Source organism: Salvia hispanica, chromosome 6, assembly GCF_029641045.1.
Source record: "Salvia hispanica isolate PSC_SH4W2 chromosome 6, Shi_PSC_v1, whole genome shotgun sequence".
Taxonomy (NCBI): Eukaryota; Viridiplantae; Streptophyta; class Magnoliopsida; order Lamiales; family Lamiaceae; genus Salvia; species Salvia hispanica.
This window is the reverse complement of record NC_142697.1, coordinates 14,229,170-14,251,077: the sequence shown is the minus strand read 5'-3', so window position 1 is coordinate 14,251,077 and position 21,908 is coordinate 14,229,170. Positions and strand designations below refer to the sequence as shown.

Sequence of the window (21,908 nt, the reverse complement as noted above, 5' to 3'; positions counted from 1 at the left end):
AGTTGTAAGATTATTTTGGTTGTGAGATTCAATCTCGTGATCTAAACACAATATATATTTAGTTCCGAAATATAATATTGCAAACTGAACCACACCCAAGTATATTAAACTTATTCGTAAGTAGTGGAGTGATCAATTGCTAAATAATGTCACATGGATTATATTTTTAATTAAGAAAATTAATAAATAAAATTAGAGGGTATTAATGTCAATTCTCTCTCATTAAAATTATCTTAAAACTTTAAATTTACGTAATTCTCTCGATTTAAATTATTTTTCCGCAAAAAATATATCAAATTAAAGATAATTTTATAAGGATTCCAACGAGATCTCAATTGCATATGTTCCGACGACGTTCGGATGATGAAATTTGATATTTTTTTTATTTTAGTTTTCGTAAATGTTGATAACCAGATTTTTATCAACAAATACATCAAAAAATCTCAATAAAACCATGTAAAAATCTCAATAAAATCATGTAAAAATCTCAATAAATATGTGTTGATATTTTCTTGTACTAGTGTTGATATTCTTATGTCATATTGTTACACTATGTTGATATAAAAAAAACATTCGCGAAAATTATCATATGATAACATAATGACGATATTAGCCTTTTGTTGATATTTTGTCTACTATTTATTGAGATTCGTAAGATTTAATCTCATCCACTCATTTTAAAATCTAAGGATTGAAATTTGGTCTTAATTTTGGATTAAGATGCTATAAGCATTAGAATTTGAACCTTCGTGAGTATATATATTGCCGCATTTAATTGTAAACACACAGTGTTTACTTCACTGTCCCTTGACGAATAATTAATGTAGGATATATAGTAAAAGAAAACTGGAAATTTGCTGGTTGAACAAGCGTTGAGTTTTATGTTTATCGCTCTGTACAGCCGGCCTTCGTCGTTAACATTAATCATGCTACTCTAATTAGTAATTACCTAACCCCATACTAATATTGACTTGATTTGCTAAGTAGTACTCAATTTATCTTCTCAACATCCAGTTGTTCCATGAAAATTAGTGAATGCAATTTTCCTTATCCGGTATTAATAAAAAATCAAAACTTTATATTTTGACTTAAAAAAATCCCTATGATTTCATCGACATTAATCATTAAATCCAAATTACAACTGTAAGAGCCTAAATTCAATTCTAAGAAAAGAAAAACATTAATTTCACTTTTATATCTTAAAATATATGAATCCAATTTCGGTTGAAAGTACTAAATACGAAAGAATATAAATCAAGTGCATATAAGTAAATGGAGAAATAGATAAGAAAGAATCAAATATAAATATATTGGTTGACAAGTACAATCTTCCGTCATTAATATATAGTGGGGGGCCTTATTATGATAATTTTCCATCCATCCCTCTCTATCTCCAAAGCTGGAAAGTGTAAACTTTCATCACTCTGATTTTATAAAGTCTCATTCACTCTCACCACCATTTCTAATTTCAAAGCGCAGAGCTCTTCCTTAAAATAGAAAAAAGTCAACAATGGTGGTGAAGATGATGAAGTGGAGGCCACGGCAATCGAAGAAATTGGAGGCGAGAATCACCGTTCATCGGCTGGAAAGCGGTGTGAAGCGCGACGATTGCGCCGGCTATTCGGTTGAGATCAAATGGAAGGGCGCCAAAGGGATCTCTCTGAGTTCTCTCAGGAAGAGCGTTAGAAGGAATTTCACAAAGGAGGTGTTGTTGAATCAGCACGGAATTGTTCCATGGGACGAACAATTTCGATGCTTCTGCGCTTTCTCCGCTAATAAGGACGGTCTCTTTCATCCTTGGGAGGTCTCCTTCACCCTTTTCAATGTCAGTCTTCTCTCTCTCCCTCTGTGTTTTTTTTTTTTTTTTTTTCTGTTAATTGATGTTGACTATGCAGGGGTCGAACAGGGTAGCCTCTGCATCATTAAATCTAGCAGGTTTCGATAAACAGGCCAGGGACATTGATATTCCTCTTGATACCAATGCTTCTCTTCATGTAAGCAATCTTCACCCAATTTTTTTTTTGTTTTTTCAATGAATATTTGGTGAATATGGTGTTTCTTTATGTAATGCAGCTGTCAGTCGTTCTAGTTGAATTGGAAAATGTCCAAGATCAATCTGAATCAGCGCCAAAATCCATTCTCTTGTTTCCTCGATCACCATGCTACGGAGAAATGTTTTCCACAGAGAAACAGGATCCCTCTCTCTCCCCTTCCAAGGCCAGCCCCATGAGAATCAACATCTTAAAGGGGCTCTCTTCGTTCAGGCCTAAAAGAGACGAAGGCAGTGATGGCAGGAGCTCCGACAGGAGCGATCCTCTCGACTCCTCCGATTCAGACGACCACGGCTCCAGTGAGGAGGATTCTTGCGACAGGAAGTCCTTCAGTTATGAGACTTTGGCTTATGCAAACTATGCCGGAGCAACAAACACGAGTGAGGACGAGGACTGGCTATACTACACATATCGAACCAAGCACGTGTCGTCGTCCCCCGATGATCATCATCCGATGCAGGAGCAGAGCGCCAAGCCTCGGATTCTGCCGTGGAGGAAGCGGAAGCTGAGCTTCAAGTCTCCCAAGATGAAGGGGGAGCCGTTGCTGAAGAAGTGCTATGGCGAGGAAGGAGGCGATGACATTGATTTCGATCGAAGGCAGCTTAGCTCCTCCGACGAGTCCACCTTAACGGTATTATGCTTTCGATCATTTGCCCAATCGTTTCCGGATGGTCGAGATTTTTTGCTGAATTTGTGTTTACAGAGAGACGGGGAGAGCTCCAGCACGTGCGCCTCGGCCTTTGGAGACGATGATTTCACGGTTGGCGCCTGGGAAGATAAGGAGATCACGAGCCGCGATGGACACATGAAGCTGAAAACACAAGTTTTCTTCGCTTCAATCGACCAGAGGCACGAGCGTGCAGGCGGTGAGAGTGCTTGCACGGCTCTGGTTGCTGCCATCGCGGACTGGCTGCAGTCCAACGACAATGAGATGCCGATCAAGTCCCAGCTTGACAGACTCATCCTTGACGGATCACTGGAGTGGAGAAATCTCTGCGACGACGAGGCATACATGGAGCGCTTCCCGGACAAGCATTTTGATCTCGATACAGTACTGGAGGCAAAGGACCGGCCACTTTCTGTCGTGCCAGAGAAGTCATTCGTTGGATTCTTCCATCCGGAAGGATTGGATGAGAAAGGGTGTGATTTCCTCCAAGGCGCCATGTCGTTTGACAACATATGGGATGAGATCTCTGCAGCTTCCTCAGAGATGCCTACCTCGGCTCGCCCTCTCGTCTACATCATCAGCTGGAACGATCACTTCTTCGTCTTGAAGGTCGAGCAAGATGCATACTACATTATTGAGACTTTGGGTGAGAGGCTCTATGAAGGCTGCAATCAGGCCTTCATCTTGAAATTTGATAGAGATTCCGCGATTCATCAGCTCACTGATAAGCAGGAAGGTAAATCTGCAGAGGATAAACCAGAGCAAAATGAGAATAAGGAAGGCTCATCTACTACTAGTAATCTAACAGAAGGAAAGAATGTGGAAGAATGGAGCGTGGTGGGCACGGGCAAAGAGTCGTGCAAAGAGTACATCAAGAGCTTTCTGGCTGCAATCCCCATCAGGGAGTTGCTAGTTGACCTGAAAAAGGGGCTGCTGGCATCGACGCCTCTTCATCATCGTCTGCAAATCGAGTTCCATTACACCAAATGCCTGGATCCACAGAAGGAGCTTAATACTAAGGAAAGCTTAACAATGGAAGCATTAGAAACTGAAAATCTGTAGGGATTAAAACGCTTTTGCAGTTATGTCTAATTTGCATGTTTGTACATGAGAAGGTAAAGCGTGCAAAATGTGCACTAAGCTTAGTTTTGGCTTGCCTAACCTTTGGCATACACATCAATAACCAATTTTCAAAGAAATGGAGTATATGAGTTGAATACATATATTATCCTTGTTTATATACAAAGAAATGAATTTCGTTCCTGCATAAAGTAGTACTAGGTGAGAAATATCTGAAATGTGCTGCTACTTACCAAGTCCACAACATCAAAGGCTTTACCTGTAGCTCTCAATGATGTCATTCCTGCATAAAGAGAAAAGAGGGAGGTGAAAAGAGGTCAATTATCAGGACCTGGAGCTGCAGAGCGACGAAGCGAATGGGGAGAAGGGAATTTCGAGCTAGCTCATCTGGTGGAGTATTTGATAAAATACTCCCTCGCCCCTCTAAAATTAGTCTAGGCTATACGGACTTTTAATGAGTAAGAGTTGAGGGAATGAAAATTCTGCAGTAATAAAAATCAGCCTAAAAAACAAAAAATGCAACATCGTTTAAGGTATAATAGTGAATGAGAATATCCTGGATGGCAGAGATCCCTTCCCCTCTCCCACCACAAGAGAATATACTCTTTCTGTCCCATAAAAATATAGGTATTTGAAATGACACCAAAATTAATACATACTCCCTCCGTCCCCGAATACTTGACATGGTTTGACCCGGCACGGGTTTTAAGAAATGTAATGAAAAATGTGTTGAAAAAGTTGGTGGGATGTGGGTCCTACTTTTAAAGTACTATTAGTTTTATAATAAATGTGAGTAGGAATGAGTTAGTGGAATATGAGGTCCACTACCAAAAATGAAAAAAGTGAACTGTGTCAAGTATTCGGGGACGGAGGGAGTAATCGGTAAAGCAAGAGATTTAATGTACCTTCAGTTAGTGTTTAAGGTACATTAGTGTTTAATGATTTAACGTACCTTCCATTTTGGGATATTTTATTTTATATTATTGTATATAAATTTATTTATACTAATTTATTTAATTCATATTTTGTCATGAAAATAGTAAATACTCACTCCGTCCCATAAAAATATGCCCACTTTTCATTTTAGTCCGCCCCACAAAAATATGTGCATTTCATTTTTGTAAAATTATCAATTTGTTATATACATCAACTTATTTACAACATACATAACATTTAAACACTACTAATAATGTGAGTCTCATTATCCACTAACAATACTTTAACTACTCTTCTCCTACTCTCACTTACTTTACTAATTTTGTTTTAATTCTCGTGCCATATCAATTGCTCATATTTCTATGGAACGGATGGAAGATAAAAATATGGGTCACACTCTATAAACTTTTTAAAACTCGTGTTTTCTTTACATTTTTAAACTCGTGACAAGTGTATTAATAAGAATATAAGATATATAGTACTACACTAATTAGATTAAGGGATTATTGGTAAATAAAAGTAGCTAGTCACAAATAACTCATTGTAATAGACTTTTCTTTAGAGCATCCGCAATGGTCGGCTAGCGACCGGCTAGCCGATTCGTCGCGCTAGCCGATCGGCTAGCCGAACCATTGCAATCGGCAAACGCGATTTCGGCGAGCGGATCGGCGTGGGCTGGCCGAAGCGCTAGCCGATCGGCTAGCCGCCATTGTGGAGGCCCGATCGGCCAGCGATCGGCCAGCGCCGATTTTCGATTTTTTTTTTTTTTTTATAAATCATATATAAACGCGATTTTCGTTTCATTTCCATTTGCACCGCTTGTTTTAACGAGTTTTCTCTCTCTCTAACATTTTGTTCAAGAGCATCATCGAGTGATGGATCACAACAACGAGTCCAGTCCGACGACGAGCGGCTCTCAGACTCCCACAGTACCCGTGGGATCTGGATGGGGGCAGATGGGCCCGGGGTTTAACATCCCTTGGAATCAGATGATGGGGATGATGGCTGGTGCGCCGGGGGGGGGGGGGGGGGGGCGATGGGGGGGGAACCAGGGGGGTATGCCGGGGGGTATGTCGTGGGGGATGCCGGGCGGCGGGCAGGGGAGCGGCGGGCAGTCAGCGCCCGGGTGGGGGGGTATGCCCCAGATGCAGCAGCAGATGATGCTGCAGCAGATGATGGGGATGATGTGGCAGGGGGGGATGCCGCACGGTATGCATCCCGGGATGCCGGGGGGGGGGGGGGGGGGGTGCAGGGGTCACCGGGAGGGGACGCGGTATATCGGCCCTCGCTTGATTTTTTGACGGCTTTGTCTCACACGTCGACCCCGGTGGAGACGCAGTTCTCTGGCGATGACCTTCTGTCATTGCATGATATGGGGATCGATCTCGGGGACGATGATACTCCCGTTCCAGCGACGCCGGCCGCGCCGAAGAAGAAGACGAGGGGGAAGGGGAAGGGCAAGGCGGTCGGCGAGTCATCGCAGCCCGCTGCCACTGGCCGGAGGAAGTGGACGGAGGATGAGTACGCCGCGGTGGCCAAGGGGTGGTTGGAGGTGTGCGACGATCCACTGGTTGCGAACAACCAGCGGGTCGTCAACATGTGGGCGAAGATCAGGGCTGCCTATAAGAGCCACTGCCCGCACGGGAAGGACTACAACAACGAGGAGGTCCGGAAAGGGTGGGAGCGCACCAGGGCCGCGGTGGGCCGTTTTGCGAATTTGTACGCCAACGCCCTCCGTCAGCTCAGAAGTGGGCAGACTGAGGACGACGCCCGGAGGATCGCCGCGAGTCAGTTCCCCTTGGAGGGGAAGTATAAGGAGTTCACCTTCTGGGAGTGCTTCTTGTTGTTGAAGGACTCCGAGAAGTTCCGGGCTGGGTGCGACGCTGGGTGGCCGAAGAAGCAGCGACTTAACTATAGCGGCGACTACAGCGGCAGCAGCGGCGGATCCCACGACCTCCCCCCGGATGCTGAGGAGTTTCCATCCCCTCCTTCATTTACTGGTCGCCCCCGCCCGGTTGGACACAAGCGGGCGCAGCGGGCTGCGAGGGGCGGATCCCCCTATCGCCCCGCGAGGTCCAGTCCTCCGCCCTCCCAGCCGCCCCACTCGAGTACACTCTCCATTCGCGTAACCAAACGCGGGCTCAGATGTTACAGGTCTTCCGAGAGTGGAAGAACGCCACTGACCCCACGGAGAAGAGGTTTCTTTACGAGATGCTCGAGAGCATGCGTGCTGATTTAGAGATCGCGAGGTCACGGCTGGGGGGTTCCGACGTGGGCTCAGATACCACGGGTGGCGGCAGCGGCGGCGGCGGCGACGAGGACGAGGACGACGGCGACGGCGATGAGGAGTAGAGAGTGGCGGGGCTCGTTTGTTGAAGCCCTTTTTTTAAAAAAAAAATCATGTACTTTTTTTTTAAAATCTTAGTACTTTTTTTTTAATGGAATGGATTATTTTTCCCGTATATGTGTCGTAAATTTAATTCCGTATATCGCAATTTTAATTCCGTAAATGTAGTATATTTTGAATTATTTTTATTGCGGCTGGCCTATGGCTGGCATAAATCTGACGTGACATGTGGTTTTTTTAGTGTTGCTGACGTGGCAGAGGAGAAAATGGCTGGCCTATGGCTGGCCTAAACACCATTGCGGATGCTCTTATCACTTTATACACAGAGTACCTCACTCGCCAGGAGATAACATTCATAAATTTCATAGTCATTATCATACTATTTCATTAAATTGACTTGGTATCTCAACAGAAGTAGGTAAGGAAAGCAAAGGAAATTAAAATACATTACAGAATTAGTCAGGTCAGATGAATTTAAAAAATCAAATTTGAATCAATACATGTCTTTTTCTTTTCTTTTTTTTTTTTTTTTCCTTTTTGAGAGTTCAATGATGTATAATACACATCCACATTCACCTTGCCATTCAGAGATGCGATGCAATATGAATGTGGAAGTGGAAGTGAGTCAGTCGGTGAAGATGAGGTTAGCAAGACGAAGCAAGGGCTGCAAGCAATCCGGCGAGAATTTGCGAGCAAACATGAATGAATAGGCGGTGGAATTTGATTGGCGCAGCTGGTGGATGAGAAGCGGTGACAGCTCCGCGGCTCCGTAGGTGTGGGGATGGCCGCCAACGCTCCCGGTCCAGTTAACCCGGGTCAGCGTATACCCGGTGCACCCATCCGGATCCTCCATTGATAGTAGCGTCGGAAAATAGTGCTCCTCCGGGTAGCACGAGATCATATTGTAGCACGGCAGCTTAAATTTCCTCCACAGCCTCCGGTCCCTCACCACCACCTCCGCGTGCTGCCGTGTCACCGTGAAGAACTGTGACCCCGCCCGGAACCGGTTGAACGGCACCTCCGGCAGCATCACGTCTTTCCCTCGAGCCGCATACCTACATTCATTTTAACAAACTGTCATTATGTTACATTTGAAATTGAGTACTACATGTTGGCAAATGAAAGAAAAATAAATATAGCAATATCTTACGTAGGTGTGAAAAGAGAACTAAAATTACAATGTAAGTTTCATGATCCATGTTTTAATACAAATCAAATATGGGAATTCAGCCAAACTATTAGAAGAGAGAGTCCATTTAATCTATATACCTCACACCAGTTGTTCTCATAACCGATATGAAACATTGAGTCCGTAACATTCTTTCAATCATAAGTTGTTTAAGATGGAATCCTATAAATTTTTATCATGGTATTAGGGCGATCGTCAATTGTAGACCAAAGCTAAATGATCTAACAATATATCTGGACTGAACTGAAAAATGACTGATCTAACATTATACACATGCTTTAAATTACTTTAGGTAAGTTCAATAGAAGGTTGCTACAAACGATTAAAAGAAAAGGTTCAACCGATTTGAAGGAGAATGTTGGCAAATGAATGAAATTAAAAAAAAAAAGAATTAAATCGTGTGTTCTCACCTGTCCCATAGCTTGGGCTTGATGGATGAGACTTCGATGAAGCTGCGGTAGAGCGGGAGGGACGAGGGCAGGCGCGGGCCGGGGACAGGGTGGCGGAAGAGGAAATCATACATGTATGTGAAGGAATGCAAGGGGATGCAATGCTGAGAGACGAGAGCGAAATACGAATTAGCAGGATCGTCGAGGAGAGCGGTAGCGAGGAGGCGACGGGCAGCAGAGATGAGAGTGGGGGAGGCGCGCTGGGTCTTCTTGGCAGCGATGAAGCGGCCATCGAATACGCCGCCGGGATGGGCGACAGCGGCGGAGGGGTCAGCGTGGACGTAGATGTTGTAGAGGCCACGGTGGCGGCCGCGGAAGAAGACCTCCCAGAGCGGGGCGAAGTGGAGGTCGGTGTTGGTGAGGAAGAGGAAGGCGATCTTGGGGCTGGATCTGGATTTGGCGGAGACGGCGTCGAGGGCGGCGAGAGTGGCGCGGCGGAAGAGGGCGACGTCGTCGAGCTCGTCGGGGAGGGAGATTTGGAGGTGTTTAGGAGAAGGGATGATGAAGAGGAAGGAGAGGAAGAGAAGGAATAGCAAAAGGAATTGAGGGTTAAACATCGATCACTATCAAGAAATTGAATCTTGATTGATTCTAAGGCATGCAGAAATCTGCATGCATTGGCGAATCATCAACACACCAATGAATCGCACAAATTGAATGGAAATTTTAATTATGTGTTTATGTTTTGTGATTTGTTTTTGAGATCTGTGGGACAGAGAAACGTGGGGGAGAGGACAGCTTGTTTCTCCAGCAATCTTGCACTTACATTTTTCTTCTTCGAACAAATTCATAACTCTTTTTTTTTCTTTTTTTCTTTTCACGCCATTTGAATGTTAATCTATACATAGGTAAATTCTACTACGAAAATAGATCTTTCCCAAAATAAAACTTTAGAGTGTAATCCTTGATTAGATACGGATACGTGGCAATGCCTTAATTCTTTTCATGTAGGGTGATTACTTCTTAATTTGTCCCGAAAGAAACCGCTTACAAGACCAAATAACAAAGAAGAGCCTATTTTCACAATTTTATGCGTTTCATAACGAATCACTATTACATTTATAATTTAAAGATCAAATAAACACATTTATAATTGATGATTAATAGTAGGATTTATTCTTGGCTGTAAAATATACTACCCCCGTCCCCCAAAATTTGCTACACTTTGACCCGGCACGGGTTTTAAGAAATGTAATAGAAAGTGAGTTGAAAAAGTTGGTGGGATGTGGGTCCTACTTTTAAAGTATTAGTTTTATAATAAAATGTGAGTAAGAATGAGTTAGTGGAATATGAGGTCCACTACCAAAAATGGTAAAAGTGAAGTGTATCAAATTTTCAGGGACGGACCGAAATGGTAAACTTTATCAAATTTTCAGGGACAGAGGTAGTACTTATTACTACAATCATGGAATATAACAAATCTTACTAAATTATTGAATAAAATTTGTAAAAAAATAGTTTTTTTTTCCAAAAACAAACCTATAAATTCGAATTGAATTGTTGAGTAACAATTATTAACAATTTTAAAATGAAACTAGAGTGGTTTGGTTGAGGAGGGGAAGGAAGGTGTAGAATACAAATTAAGACACCCAAAGAATGGGTTACTAAATTACTATCATTCAGCCTAAATGAGTTCACAAAATTAATACTTCCCTCTGTCCCGCTTTAGCAGTCCCATTAACTTTTCTGCTATCTTTTTATAAAAATGATAAAAAATAGTTAAAGTGGAGAAATGGTAAAGTAAGAGAGACAATAATGTAGATAAGACTCTTCTCTATATTATTCTCACTCTTAATTTACCATTTCTCTTCTTTAACTATTTTTTATCATTTTTACAAAAAGAGGACAGAAAAGTCAATGAGACTGCTAAAGCTGGACGGAGGGAGTAAGTCTTTTGGCCCATTGAGTATCGGCAACTGTTGTAAACATATTCAATCATGTTTCTAAACAAAACCACCTACTAGTTAAGTTTGAATATTCCATTCGTTTTTTTCCCGAATCGAATTGACCCAAAAATCAAAATATTGTGAACATGAAAATCGAACCGAATTATCCAAAAAATCCCAAAATTCGAACTGAGAAAACCAAAATTTTATAAAAATATCCAAAAAATCCGAAGGACCGAAATTCAAACTACGGAAATCGAATCCGAAGAACTAAAATTGCAAAACATATCCAAAAAAACTGAAAATTAACTTTCTATACTTAACACAAAAATATCGTATCAACCTATTATGATATTGAAACATTTAAAATATTATTACATTTATTGATATAAAGCAACACAATTAGAGTTTATTTTTAGGGATAATATATTATCTACAGTAATATTTAAAAGAAAATCAGTTTTTTGTCCGATTTAGACCAACTCGAAAAACTGAAATTAGCTAAAAGTTTAAACCAAACTGAACCAAAAAATCGAATCAAATTTTAAATTTCTATTTGGTTCGAATCGGATATTTGATTTTAGGTTATTTTGTCCACCCCTATTCTAAAGCGCATACTTTAACAAGACAATCAGTTGACTGACTTCAAATTATTTCATATATAGTGTCAACCAGTGTCAAGCAACGTCAAACATAGACAATGGATTGAGGAAAAATTACTTGACACCATTTTCTAGATCTTATATATATTGTTTATGCATCCTATTGTAAGTATACTTCCTTGTCCGCAAAAAATAGTCTCATTTCGCTACTATACCCACTTTTTCTCCTAATCTTTCTTATTTTTTCTCCTCTATATCTTACTTTATCTACTTTTTCTCTTTTCTCCGTGACTTTACCAATTTCTAGTTAAAACATGTATCATCCACAAATGAGACTATTTTTTCATGGACATAGAGAGTATCATTTTTACCAAAGCGTTTATCCAACGTCCTGATGATTCTACCGAGTGGGATAATAAAAAACTTTAGAAAGCGCTGACAAAAGATCCATCCGACTCAGCAAACAATGTCGTGTCTTTGTCTTTTACGACTTTAAGTTTAAACCTCACTTCTTTCGACAAGTTGATCCTTTCTTACCGTCAGAAGAACAAGATTTAAAATAAAATTATTTCATGAACGAAAGATGCTTAAAGTGAAGCTATGTCAACCAAAACCGGAAAGTCTACGGTGTGGTCCATGTGGAAAGACAATGAGATGGGCGGCATTGAGAAGGGGCTCACAGGTAGTGCTATGACACACACATATGGGTAATATCGATTCAAGATTTGCTTGTCGCTCAAGAAAAAATCAAGTATAAGAGCTATATATTAAATAAGCTTCAACGGTGTATAAACATGATTTTGGTCATATACTGGCCAAAACACACTTGTTCTTTGACGCTATTACATTACATACAACATATTAGGAGAATATGTGGAAATTCGAATTCAAAGTTTGTTTGTAGTGTAAGAGTTATGCTTCAAATGAGATTCTTCGGTGTATAAACACATTTTGTTGCCACATTGACCAAAACAATCATGTTCTCTAAAATACATTAAATTAAGTGTACATGGATAATTTGGATTCTAGGTATGCTTGTTGCTCAAGAAAAACATGAGAATAAGAGGTATGCTTCAAATGAGCTTATATAGTGTATAAGCACGATTTTGGTGCTACATTGACCAAAACGGTTTCGTTCAACGATGTTATTACATAACATACATAATATTAAGGGAATGTGTGTGGTAATTCGGATTCAAAGTTTGTTTGTTGCTCAAACAAAAAGCTAAAAAATAGCTTGAACACCAAAAAATATATCATGCATGATAGCATGAGCTAATTAATATACACAAAAGCTTTCTATTCTAATAGGTAAATTCTGAACTATTGTTGGATAGCACGAACAGTATCGATCAAATTAAAAGTACTACTGTATACAGAGATTTGTATATTATTATTATTATTATTATTATTATTATTATTATTATTATTATTATTATTATTATTATTATTATTATTATTGAATTATTATTGTTGTTGTTTAATGATGATAATACGAGAAAAAACAATACAAGCAATAAACATTATTTTCGACGCCATGCTTATATTTTATATAAATGGTATCACTTCCCGTAAGAAGTTAATTATACACCATAAGCTCATTTTCATCATACGTGCTATAAATAGACGTTTTGGAAATCGGTTTGAGGAAATTTATGTACAAGTTTTTTTATAAGCCTCTATACTTATTCAACACTTTCGAAGCTTATAAACTATTACAATATCTTGTCTAATTATACGTAAACTATGAAAATATACTAGACATTATTTTTACAAAAAATCATAAGTTAATGTCTTCTACTACTATGAAAATATACTAGAATCACGAGTATTGTGTTCAATTACTTTTTTGTTTTTTTTTCTGGCATTCTTAATTTCTTCAACTTTCAATCTAAAAAAAATAGAAAATGAAAATGACAAAGTTATTGTTCAGATGACAATCCACTATAAACTAGTAGAAATCAAATGTAGGAGTATATATATAGAAATCAGTTTGGGTGGAGTGTATAACCGGGATGGAAGTATTGAACTACATGTGGCTTAGTTCCTAAAAAAATTATTTGTATAATATCATTAAATTTTCAATATTTTATATGAACCACAGCACAAAACTTCACATCAACCAACAAAATATGTGATAATTAATATCTTAAAATTCCGAATTAAAATTATAGAATACTATATATAGTTCATGGCAGATACATTTATGCATCCGACTTGAGTGTATAAACATAAAAATAATAGAAATAATATCCGGACATATGTGCGCAATCCACTATCAAGTTTGTTACATGACCAATAATTTGAACAAGTTGATCCAACAACTAGTGTCATTAAAATAGAATTATTAAATAGACCAATCGTAGCAATAAATATCAGTGCTAGTATTTTATTATTTTTTGCAACTTGCATCCTATAAATGGAGATACGATAAAAGTAGTACACATAACCCACAAATCGACAAAACCGTTGCACTTTTGCTGCACTATTAATGGGGCACACTTTAGTTTTCTTGTCCGATTTGATTAGAGTTAAACTGTAAATGAAAATTAAGATTGAATTTGAACTATATATTTCACTCGTTAAACGGCCGTACAATTTGGTACCATAAAAGATTTTAATGGTGACAGCTCAAAACGAAATTATACTGAGCATCTTATTTAAGATGGTAAGCTTTGTAAAAATAAGTGCAGCATTCAAGCATTTGAACTCTACGATTGGTTTCTTGAAAGCTGATGTTAAACATTGAATTGTTTGGACCTAAAGTGTAATTCACCCAAAATTTTAATATAAACACTAAGTTAATAAAGATAAATTAATTTGATTATCACACGAGTAAAGATAAAGCTTTGATAGTTAACAGGACAATGAAGATCATACAGTACTATAATTTTGAGTGACAAAATTAAATTTTGCGATGTAATCCCGATCGCGCTAGCGACGTTAAATTAACAAGAAGACTAAAATGTTACTTTCTCATGATTTACAAAATCTGAGTTAGATGCAAAATAATCGCATTCTTCATGGTATATAAGATATACATATGAAATATTATCTTCGTTCCCTCAAATTAGTCAACTATCATTTTCAGTAAAAATTTCTAATGAGATGAGTACATTCTCTACTAATATTATTTTAGTAATTTTTTCTAACTTTCTTCTATGTTATTAATTTCGTATTTAAATCAATATCTTTCCCGAATTTTCTATTTTTACGGGATCAAGGGAGTAATTATTTAAGAAAAAATGAGTCACGATTAGTTCTATAGGGCATTTACAATGGAGGCTTCTCCTCGGGCCATGTCCCCATCGCGTCATCATTTTCCTCTTTTCCTATTTCAGATAACAACTCATACATGGAAGACCTCTCTCCATGCCCAAACATTTAACTTACACTATTCATTGTTTTACATCAAAAATTAAAAAATGAGACAAAATATATCACGAATGTATTTCATTAAAAACATTAAAATTTACAATTTACGAACACTTAAAATTACTAAAATTTAAAAATATATTTATGGATGAAAAATCATTAATTAAGGAATTCCACCCATTTTTTATTAATTCAGAAATTAATTAACAAAGCTATTAATTGAGGTTTGTGAGTGAAGTGCTTGTTTGTTTGTCAGTGCCGATTCCTAGTGAGACTTGAGCCAAAAATTATTTTTTGTGTGACTTCATCGAGTGCTTGTATTTTTTTTTTCTAGAACTCGCTCCTAGTCCTATTGAATTCTCCCTCCGTCACAAAAATTAGTCTCATTTTGCTCTTTTGGGATGTCCACAGGAAATAGTTCCATTTCTTAAAATGGAAAGTTTCTCTCTCATACTTTTCTTCGCTTTTTCTCCTTACCTCTCTTACTTTACCCACCTTTTATCATCTTCTCTCTTACTTTACTAATTTCTCATTAAAAACCGTGCTATCCACAAATGAGACTATAATTTGTGGACGAAGAGAGTATAAACTTAGGAGACGAAGTTAGGCCATTTTTGAATACCTACACATCTCTTATATACTTATATTGACTTAACTTGTGAAGGCATTGAGACCAAGTGATGCACGAGATAATAATTCGAAGTGATGTTTGATTGATTTTGTGTTTTGTCATTCCATTAGAACTTGTTCTTAAAAGTTTTATACCTGAAGCAATGTTACCAATCTCTCATCTTTGCATGAGTTTATTTTCTTGATTTTCTTCTTTTTATTTGAGGACAAATAAGAGTTTAAGTTTGGAGGAGTTGATAAACTCATATTTCTATTGGTTTGATTGACGGTTGATATGATTATTGTCGAGTTCAATAGCTTGAATTGTGTATTTTTGGAGTTTAGTGAGTTTTTTGAGAATGCCCAAGAAAATAGATGAAAACGAACCAAAAAGACATATCATCACTCAAAGCAAAATGGACAATGGAAGGGAGTCAGAATGTTAACAGTAACCAACCTAGCAAGATGATCTTCAAATGTTACTTCAAGATTATTATTCTTTTTGCCTTCGAAAGAGCTTCATATGGGTACCTTGCACGCCATAATCGGAGTCATTAGAAGAAGTTATGGTCATTTTACAAACACTTTGCTGTCCAAAAAATTCCACTTGGGCAGGGTCACTTTGGGCACATACCACCCGTGCGGGTGATAAACTTAAAGTGTGAGGATTCTATTAACTTTGACGCGGCCGGGTGACTTTGGTCAATATTACAAGAATTCTTGGGGCAATCTTCAACCGAGATTGAATTGATTGTTTGGATCCATTATTTATAACACATAAAGAAATGGAAGATGAATTTGAAGATAATTGAAAAATAGAGAAATTAGGTGAAATGAAATGTGACGGGACGGGAATGTGCATTTTAGAAAGAGGAATGTAAAAAAATCTCACAATATTGTTAAAAAGGGAAAATAATAGAAAATACAATATTTGCCAATGATCGATTGTTTACAAAGAAAATAATGCGCGGTGAGGTGTGTGTACTCTCATTGATCGAGAGAGGCGCCAACACGACACTCACATGTATGGAACGGGTGCGGCAAGCGGCCCGACCTCCCTGCCGCAAACCCTTTCCGCCCGCAAGTGGTCAAACCTCTTTCTGATGTACTATGAGTGATCTAATTAAGTGATTTTGTTACCGGTGTTAGCACATATCACAAAAGGGAGGTAATCAAATGCAAACTCTAAATATTGTACAAATTTCAAACTATGATCTGGACCGTTAAAAAATGTCAACAGATGATAAAATTACATCAACAGAAAATGTCAACACAGTGTCAACGATTGATGTCGTGTTGACATTATGTTGACATCGTGTTGACATTTTGTGTTGATGTAATTTTAACATCTGTTGAAATTCAACAGTCAAAATTATAATTTGAAGCTTGTACAATATTTAAAGTTTGCATTTTATCACTACCCTATCACAATATGACCTGACTCATGAATTGTTAAACTGGTTAAATTTGAAGTTTGAGACCTAACCTAAAAGAATAGTTTGATAGTTACTAGTTAAGATCGAGTGTTTCTAACAACAAAGTTTATTAAAACAAATTTTTGGATACAAAATTACGAAATAGTAGTAATTTTTTTAAGAGCCCATGTTTTTTTTTCAAATCACTAAATTCGATTTTCACTCTTCAGAAAAGTATTTGCAACTTTTAATAACAAAACTGACTATTTGTGTTAATTAACCTTTATCCCCACTCCATTTTTTCTAACACATAAAACTAATCTTACGAAGTATTAGGGATAAAACTAATCTTACCAAGTATTAGGGATGTGATCAAATGAAAACTCTAAATATTGCACAAACTCAAAACTATGATCCGTACTATTGAAAAATTTCAACAGATCACAAAAAAGCATCAACAGGAAAATGTCAACAGAATTTCAACGTTAGTCAATAATTGATGTTGTGTTGATACTGTGTTGACATTAAAATCTTGAAATTTTACACTGTGTTGATATTGTATTGAAACAATGTTAAAGCTGTGTTGAAGAGTTTTGTGTTTGTACCATGTATAAGTTTGCATTTTATCACTACCCCGAAATAATAATAGAAATAATTGAATTAAAATTAACCTAAACTCAAATGTAACACTAATGCACGATGTAATTAAGGACATTTGATGCGATTAAGGAAAAAGGAAATTCGTTAGATATCAGTTCCAAGTTAATAGTAAATCAAATTCAATATTCAATCTCCCATTTCAATCGGTTACGTTCAATAAATAGTCACCTATTGTGTTTCAAAAATTGAGCGATGGTGACACTCAAGAAAATGTATAAAAATGAGCTGTTCACAACCCCAAACCCTTCTTCTCCGTACATTACGTCGCTTCTCTTTATTTTACCTATTTTCCCCAAGGTTTCTGTTGCTATAATCTTGCTTGCTAAATCGCATATTTTCTTAATTCTGTCAAAATTTACTCTATCTTTCTGCAGAAGCTACTGACTGCACCACTCCAAGAACACGTTTTTTTCCTTTCTTGTGATCAGCAAGCTTTCTAAAGCCTGGAAATTGGTAAAAGGTGCGCAAGATTTTTTTTTTTTTTTTATTATTGGGTTATCGCTTTTTGTTTAGTAGTTAATGTGAATATATGCATTACAGTCGAAATGCTGCATTGAGGTTTCTGCTTATATTTTGTGCTCCTGTTTCATTGCGTCCGTATTTTTAAATTTTTTGTTTTGTAATTAATTCTGTTTCTTTTGTTTTATTTCAATTATGTTGAAAAGTGGCGTTTATTTGAGGAGAAATATGTACAAAATGTCTACTTGAGTAAGTTGTAGTCTCTTGGTGTTACTGTTATGGATTTGTTGAGTTTTAATCAATTGATGCCATCTTTGGGGTAATTCCTGATCTGAAATTCAAAATGTTGAAAAGAAGAAATTGTGGGGATGGATTGATTGTTGATAAAAATTACAAGTGCAGATGAATAAAGATTCCTACTTTGTTCCATGTTTTATCTTACATATCCCTAGTGAAATTATGGAACTGAATGACTGTTTAATTGTTTATTAAGATGATCTACTACTTGATATAGTCTTCATTTGTGGCTGTTTTACTTCATAATTCAGAATATACCTTATTGAGTTAGGCACTTGCCGTGTCGTTAGCAGTTTCTTACTTGAGTTTCATTAAGGAAAAGACCTTCCTTTTGTGTTTCTTGCATGCCTCTATAGTTTTCCTATGTTGTAAGATCCTGATCTATCTTTTGCTAAACACCATCTTGTTTCTTTTTATAGTCTGCTTACTTTTCTGTTTACACAATTGGTTAATATAAATCACATACTGTCTACTGTCTAGGCAACATTATATCATGTTCTTGATGTTTTAGGGCTACAGAGAAAATAAACACAACGTCACTATGTCAAGGCACACTCAGCTCCCTCCTCGCTGCCCTCTCCAGAAGAAAACTGTAGCACCCGAAGTTAATGCATCAATTTCCCTGTTCTCGGGAAAAGGTATCGAGTTTCATTCCATGCAAAACGAACAGTACAAAACCACCTCCAAGAGCCTCATACTCGAGGATCAACCACCTTGGTTGAACGACCTGATAAGTGATTTAGATTTGGATTTGAACACCGATAGTTCATTACCAGATCTAGATCAACTTAATGAGAAGGAAATTACGGAGTCTGATGGACCTAATGATGAATTAGGGTCGTCTTGCACGTACGGCCCTAATTCACCTCGGAAGAGAAACATGTTAGGCTTCCCTGAAAATGAGATCGCATCAGCATTTTCCGAATATGCTGTCCAAAATTCTCTGCTGCATTTGGAAGGATATAATTCTGTCTCTGGAGTGCAGTCGGACTCATATAGAGATGCACGTGCTTCAGCTGATGAGATCAGTTCCGGAATGAAACAAATGAGGTGGTATAGACCCTACTTTAAAGCATTTTTTTAAACGTAATTTCTTTTGTCTTATTTGTTGCTTAACGTATTATAACCGTTGTCTTATTTGTTGCTTAACGTATTATAACCGTTTCGATATAGTTACTAATAACGGCTAGATTTAACATTATTCCGTAGATTTATTAGTTGGAAGATGTCAAAGTTTATTGATTTTTTTCACACGATAAGTAAACTGATTTTTATATTGCTGCAACTTTTGCCAGCATCATGAAAGTTGAAATACCTTGTATTTCTAGAAAGGATAACAACTTTAACAAAGGTCTCATAAAATTATAGCCGTTACTGCTTTATCAAGTACTCTTAATATCAAATAATCTCTTTTTACATTGGTTTAGAGCAAGACAAGAAAATCATTGAATGTCTGTTGTTACATTCGGAAATCTTTGGTGGCATCATTTTGGAGATAAATTTTATTGGGGAATATATATAGTACTGTATTTTGATTTTACTTTGCAGATTGGAAATAAATCTGAAGAAGTAGTATTGAACAAAATTTGGATTTTTCTATGTACTGTTGCATCTGGTGAAACAATTCCAACATCTCAATTTAAGGATTGAGTGGAGTAGGTCGTAATTGTAATCACTAGAAAGATCTTGAGTATATATCATGGCCAGTTTTTTGTTCAAATTGCTGAAACAACATAGAGATTCTGAACGATAGTAGCCTAGTACTGGCATTTATTTTTATTTCCATCTTATTGTTAAATATTACTCCTATATCTTTTCTTGTTCCATTTAATATGTGATGGTGTGATTTTCACAAAAAAAAAAATCAAAGGTGTGAACATTTTCCTTATATGCAAAGCCTTTTCCTTATGATATACATTGTCATTTTATATGCAGTCACCCTGGGCAGAGGTCTAGAGCTCGAAAACTTCAGTATATTTCTGAGCTGGAAGGGTCTGCTAATGCTCTTCAGGTATGGACTCACAAAGAGGCCTAATTGGCTTAATGCATGTACCTTGTGACATAGAATAGAAACATATACTCCCTCAGTCCCATAATAATTGTCACTTTTTGCATTTCGGTCCATCCCACAATAATTGTCACACTTCATTTTTACCATAAATGGTAAGTAGGACCCACATTCCACCAACTCACTTCACTCACATTTTATTATAAAACCAATATAAAAAAGTGGACCCACATTCCACTAACTTTTCCAACCAACTTTTCTTCACATTTCTTAAAACCCGTGCCCACAATAAGAGTGACAATTGTTGTGGGACGGAGGGAGTATTAAATAATTGTTCAAAATCTTTCGAATAATTTTGTATACTTGTGATACTACATTTATTTTATGATGTCTAGAAAGATACTTAGTTTGAAATAGTACTATAAACTATATCTAGCTGGAGTATTTTAACCAGTAATTCCCAATGGTTCTATGCATATACGTTTATGACCTAACATGTGAAATACTGTACCATGACTTGGTTATAGCGGAAGCACGTATAAGTTCAAGTAGGATCTTAAACCAGTAGTTTTCCCAATGGCTGTATGCATATTTTGTTATAAATGTATGTGTCCCTATTGTCTATTTGTAGCTTTACTTCTAGCGGCTTGTAAGTGTTTTCTTGCTCTTTTTTCTGCGATTTGAATCTCGGGTTGATGTTTCAGAATATTGGGTCCCAGTTGGCTGTCAGAGTTGCTTCCCTTATCCAGCAGCATGCTGCTTTGTCCTTGGAGAATGCCTCATTGAAGCAGCAACTTTTAAGAGTGAATCAGAAGAAATTCATCGTAGATAGTAAGTAATTTAATGATTTTCAAGATTTACATAATATCTACATAAAATTATATTTCATTCCATTGCACCTATTATATTTCGATGAAAAGACACCTATTATACCATTCGAAGAATTTCTTTGTTGAGAAATAAACAAATTAGTGCTGAAAACCTATAATGTGTCTGTGCTTTGCCAATCTAAATAGTATGTTCTGGGACTCTTACTTTTCTAGTCCTAGTGAAAATCTCAAGTGCATTAAATTAGATATATTATTGCATTCACGTTCAGGAAATGGTGGAGTCATGTTTTATTTTAGGTCTATACTATTTATTCATTGCAAACCACAACATGGTTAAGAGATTTGTCAGTGATATACACCAAATACTTGACTAGTTTGGATGTTTTGATTTAAGACGCAATGAATAAGATTTTGTTGATCTATACCGTGTGGTTTCCTGCTGTGCTTGGCTATCATTTCAATTAATCGTATCTTCATTTCGTTGGCTGTGAGCTTATCTAAGCTATATATATTACCTCAACAACTTTGCATTTCTGGTTTGTGCAGATGAATATGAAACCCTAAAGATAGAATTGGAGAGGCTGAGAGCCGTTTCCACCGCCACCAACAAGTTCCACAGCAGGTCACGCGCAGTTGATAGCGCCATCTGGGACATGTTAGATATGCGAAAACTTAATCTAAACTAAAAGAAACGACAACATCCTTCTCACGAGCAAAGCTCTTCAGTTTGGTTTTGAACTCTGCAGCAGCTGAGATGACATCTATGATTTTAGGTAGGACTAGTTTTGATGGTTAGCAAAGAATACGACTCTAATGGCCTCAATATGTGTACACTTGTCACTTTTGTTATTGTGTACTTTTATCATTATGATATGCATAAGTTCTCTTTTAATTTGATGCATCTATAAAATTATTTTCATAAAAAAGTTAAAAATTGACTATCCCTCATAGAAGGTGTTAGGTAAATAGATCGTGTGTTCTCACTTAACTTTCCAAAGACATGCTTACAGGAACAGGAATAGTTACTTGAACCTTTTGAGTAATTTAT

General features: G+C 37.4%; 3 protein-coding genes across 7 annotated transcripts; 2 read left to right on the top strand and 1 right to left on the bottom strand.

The window, feature by feature from the left end:
• Positions 1-1,361: 1,361 nt before the first annotated feature.
• LOC125204489 (uncharacterized) lies at positions 1,362-3,937 on the top strand. The gene is made up of 4 exons (XM_048103153.2): positions 1,362-1,825; positions 1,896-1,994; positions 2,074-2,682; positions 2,755-3,937. Exons 1-4 carry the CDS (start codon positions 1,511-1,513, stop codon positions 3,778-3,780), a joined length of 2,049 nt encoding a protein of 682 aa, XP_047959110.1. The 5' UTR covers positions 1,362-1,510; the 3' UTR covers positions 3,781-3,937.
• A 3,563-nt stretch (positions 3,938-7,500) lies between these two features.
• On the bottom strand, positions 7,501-9,422 carry LOC125203721 (glycosyltransferase BC10-like). Its single transcript, XM_048102139.2, has 2 exons — positions 8,681-9,422; positions 7,501-8,136 (listed from the first exon to the last, which is right to left on the bottom strand). The coding sequence occupies exons 1-2, from the start codon at positions 9,274-9,276 to the stop codon at positions 7,707-7,709; spliced, it is 1,026 nt and encodes a 341-aa protein (XP_047958096.1). The 5' UTR covers positions 9,277-9,422; the 3' UTR covers positions 7,501-7,706.
• A 7,988-nt stretch (positions 9,423-17,410) lies between these two features.
• LOC125205870 (uncharacterized) lies at positions 17,411-21,754 on the top strand. 5 transcript variants are annotated; one of them, XM_048105037.2, is made up of 6 exons: positions 17,411-17,563; positions 17,641-17,726; positions 18,542-19,075; positions 19,958-20,033; positions 20,735-20,861; positions 21,407-21,754. In XM_048105037.2, exons 3-6 carry the CDS (start codon positions 18,564-18,566, stop codon positions 21,544-21,546), a joined length of 855 nt encoding a protein of 284 aa, XP_047960994.1. In that variant the 5' UTR covers positions 17,411-17,563; positions 17,641-17,726; positions 18,542-18,563; the 3' UTR covers positions 21,547-21,754. The 5 variants fall into 5 exon arrangements, with proteins under 5 accessions (XP_047960994.1, XP_047960991.1, XP_047960995.1 ...); XM_048105034.2 differs by having other exon boundaries at positions 18,534-19,075; XM_048105038.2 differs by having other exon boundaries at positions 17,446-17,726.
• The last annotated feature ends 154 nt before the right edge of the window (positions 21,755-21,908 follow it).